The 3420-nt window shown below is 36.8% G+C and overlaps 1 protein-coding gene across 1 annotated transcript; it reads right to left on the reverse strand.

Annotated features, from left to right (window-relative positions):
* Positions 1 to 813: 813 nt before the first annotated feature.
* Positions 814 to 2679, reverse strand: LOC102444506 (trace amine-associated receptor 7a-like). Its single transcript, XM_075924192.1, has one exon. It carries the CDS (start codon positions 2583 to 2585, stop codon positions 1560 to 1562), a length of 1026 nt encoding a protein of 341 aa, XP_075780307.1. The 5' UTR covers positions 2586 to 2679; the 3' UTR covers positions 814 to 1559.
* Between the last annotated feature and the right edge of the window lie 741 nt (positions 2680 to 3420).

Consider the following 3420-nt stretch of genomic DNA (forward strand, 5'->3'; position numbering starts at 1 on the left):
TCAGACAAGATCACAAAGAGAAAACAGTTTCTTGCCACTTTAACCAGAAAGGACACTCTCTAAATGACTTAGCCACCTGCATTCTGCTACAAAGACCTTTTACATCTGCACTTGAAAGGGAATCCTCTGAACTGTCATTCATGTTAAAATTCGACACTTACCAACAAGGACTTAACAAGTCTTTGAACTTTCTCACCCATTACCAAGACAGTTTCCCCAATTATCACCTGTAATACCATTAACTCACTAACATCCCACTCTCCCTACCTTTAATATCAGCAATTCACAGACACTTACCTTCCTTCCTCCCCCTTCCCACCCCCCCGCATCCCCCTTCTGTTCTGCAATGTGATTTGTCCTTTTCATATTTGTTCACTTTTTTTTAATTGTATCCTTTGGTATATATGGTTGTGACTACTTTCTTCCACTATTTGATCTGAGGAAGTGGGTCTGGCCCACGAAAGCTCATCATCTAATAAACCATCTTGTTAGTCTTTAAAGTGCTACATTGTCCTGCATTTTGTTATTACTAGAACCCTCCCCCGTCTGAGGAATCCTTGTGCCAATGGAGGAGATTTATTTCTACTCAATACTTCCCTGAAAAAAAAAAAGGCTGGTCTTGAGCTTAGGGCACAATGCTGGGCTTTTCTGTGTGAATATGGACAAGTCAGTTAGGGTATGTCTACACTACACAGTTAATTCGAACTAACAGCCGTTATTTCGAATTAACTTTAATAGGCGCTACACATGCAAACTGCTAGTTCGAACTTAATTCGAACTAGCGGAGCGCTTAATTCGAACTAGGTAAACCTCATTCTACGAGGAATAATGCCTAGTTCGAATTAAGTAGTTCGAATTAGTGCTGTAGTGTAGACATACCCTTAGGGATTCTTCTTGTTCCCATTAAAAGTCAATAGGAGTTTTGCAATCAGTTTTAAAAAACCCAGCAGGATTGGGACCTTAATTTCAAAAGACTGCAAAAGAGACTAATGTCCATCTCCCTTTAGAATTCGATTTTCACATCCATTAAATGAAATTACTAATATTCATTTTGGATGATTGTTGGGAGTTTTAATTCATTAGTGTAAGAAAAGCACTTGAACACCCACCCCATAAGCTCCAAGTAAAATGAGTATAAAATATCACTATTTACGTTACCGATTTGATAAACGATTTTGCTGTATACTATAGGTTCAAAAGTTACTGTTTCCTAGTATTGTGAGTACTTTCTAACAAAGAGATACATTTCACTATGAATCTAATTTTTTTTTGCCTTTGCTGAATTCTAAATTCCCTATTTCTATTCTCAGTATTACATTAGCCACCAATAGGAATTAATCTCTTAATTCCAATAGGAATTAATCTCTAGTATTAAATTAATAGTATCTGTAAATGAATTGTTCTGTAATGTGATAAACCAGTTTTTTACAATTATAAATGTACAAAATCAAAATGACAATATTTCATCCAGAAAATGAAATATGCAGCCAGATATTATCGAAAAGGGCAATGACTGTGAAATGCGATGTGAGTAGCTCTATGCAGAATCGGGTAGGATTTCATTTTGGAAATAAATCCATTGTTGAGCAGTCAAGCCTGAAGATTTTACAGACCACAATCACTTTCATTGCTTTTCGAAACCAAGGATAAAAGAGAGAATAAATCAAAGGATTAATGGCAGAGTTGGAATAAGTAAACCAAACCACAATGTCAAAGACAAGGGGTGGACTTATGAAGTTAAAAAAAGCATCAGTCATTATAGTTATAGAATAAGGTGTCCAGAATACCAAGAAAGCTATCACAGCTATACCCAGGATTTTAGCAGCTTTCCTCTCTCTTTTAGCAACTCTGCCACTGTAATTTTCAGATGACTGGGTGTTGTTCATTGTTTCTATCATTCTAGCTTGTCTTTTAACCACAGCAAAGATCCTACTGTAAAGTGCTATCATTGTGAAAAAAGGTATTATAAAAAGGACAGTGGATACAACCACCCATGTTTTGTTGAAGACAAGCTGACAGCTCCCTACACAAGAGAGGGTATTTGTGAATTCTTCTATCCCTTCATCATTAGCCCCAGAGAAGACAATAGAAAAAGTGTATACAAATGAAATTGTCCAGGCAACAGCTATGAACATGCCCGAAACAGGAACCGTGAACTTGATAGGGTAAATCAAAGGATCAGTGACAGCAACATATCGATCAATAGAGATGAAACACAAGTGAAATATTGATGAATAACAAAAAGATGCATCTAAACAACTGTGGAATCTACAGAATGTTTCCCCAAAATACCAACATGTTTCAACAGATCTTATACTGCTGAAGGGCAGCACAGTCAGACCCACACAAAAATCCGCACATGCCAGGGAAGCAACCAAAAAATTTGTAGGCGAGTGAAGCTGTTTGAAATAGGCAATTGAAATGATTACCATGAGGTTTCCACCTAGTGTAAGAATTGTCAGCAAACAAAGCACAACATACAAAGTTATCCGGATTCCAGAAGAGAATGGCGTTTTATAGCAAGAGCCATTAATGTTTTCAAAACAATATTGTACTTCTTCGTTTGAAAGAAGTGCTGAAGTCATGTTGTGCTTTTGTGGTTAACTATCTGGATCTGTTTAGTGTTTGCATTTGTATACCAACGGTCGTCGTGACACTGGCTGGTCTAAGCTCTTCCAATTTTAAGTCTTTCTGAAAAAGAGAATTAAAGTTGCCATGATTGAGAGTACAGTAATTCCAAAGTGTTGCATTATGTCCCACCATGTACTATGTATTAAAATAAGCAGTAAATAATAGATCATTGCAAAATATCTCTTGTAACTATATCTTTCAGTCGTATTTTGAAATAAGCAAACAAGTAGCAAAAACTACTTTATAAATTAAAACCTTTCTCCTCTGCTAGAGTATATCATTTGTTTTTACCTGTTCCTTTTTATTTGTTTAAATTTCCTTGGTGTCTCATCTTTCTCTTTAAGTCAATTGTAAAGCTCCCTTTGACCTCACTGTAGTTGGATGGATTCTGCCAGGCTTACCTTTTGAGAACGTTTTCTTTATCTATAACCCTCAAATTTGAATGGAATGCAGGATATTTCCTGTCAGTGGTGCTTTATGCTTGGAGTTAATGACTAAGTACTTGCATGCTGGTCTCTCAAAAATGAGGGGCGGGCTGAGGGAAAACCAGCAAACACAAGGGAAATGTAGTGATCACCCTGTAAAGTGAAATCCCTCTGGTAAAGGGTGTAAAAGACTGAGAGGTGTGTAGAGTCTGAAAAACATCACAAAGCAAGCTACATTGATTCTTCACAGGAGAGTCATTGGACTAAGTATATACTGTCATTCATATGGTTGCCTTAAATCTTATTGCATTTCCTTTGTTTTTGGAGGCAATTTTAACTGGCTCCTATAGCAAGAAGGTGTTCT

This window comes from Pelodiscus sinensis, chromosome 3 (genome assembly GCF_049634645.1).
Source record: "Pelodiscus sinensis isolate JC-2024 chromosome 3, ASM4963464v1, whole genome shotgun sequence".
In the NCBI taxonomy this organism is placed as follows: Eukaryota; Metazoa; Chordata; order Testudines; family Trionychidae; genus Pelodiscus; species Pelodiscus sinensis.

Bases quoted from the DNA above. Each gene is read 5' to 3' on its own strand.
- LOC102444506 (XM_075924192.1), bottom strand. From the start codon at position 2,585: ATGACTTCAGCACTTCTTTCAAACGAAGAAGTACAATATTGTTTTGAA.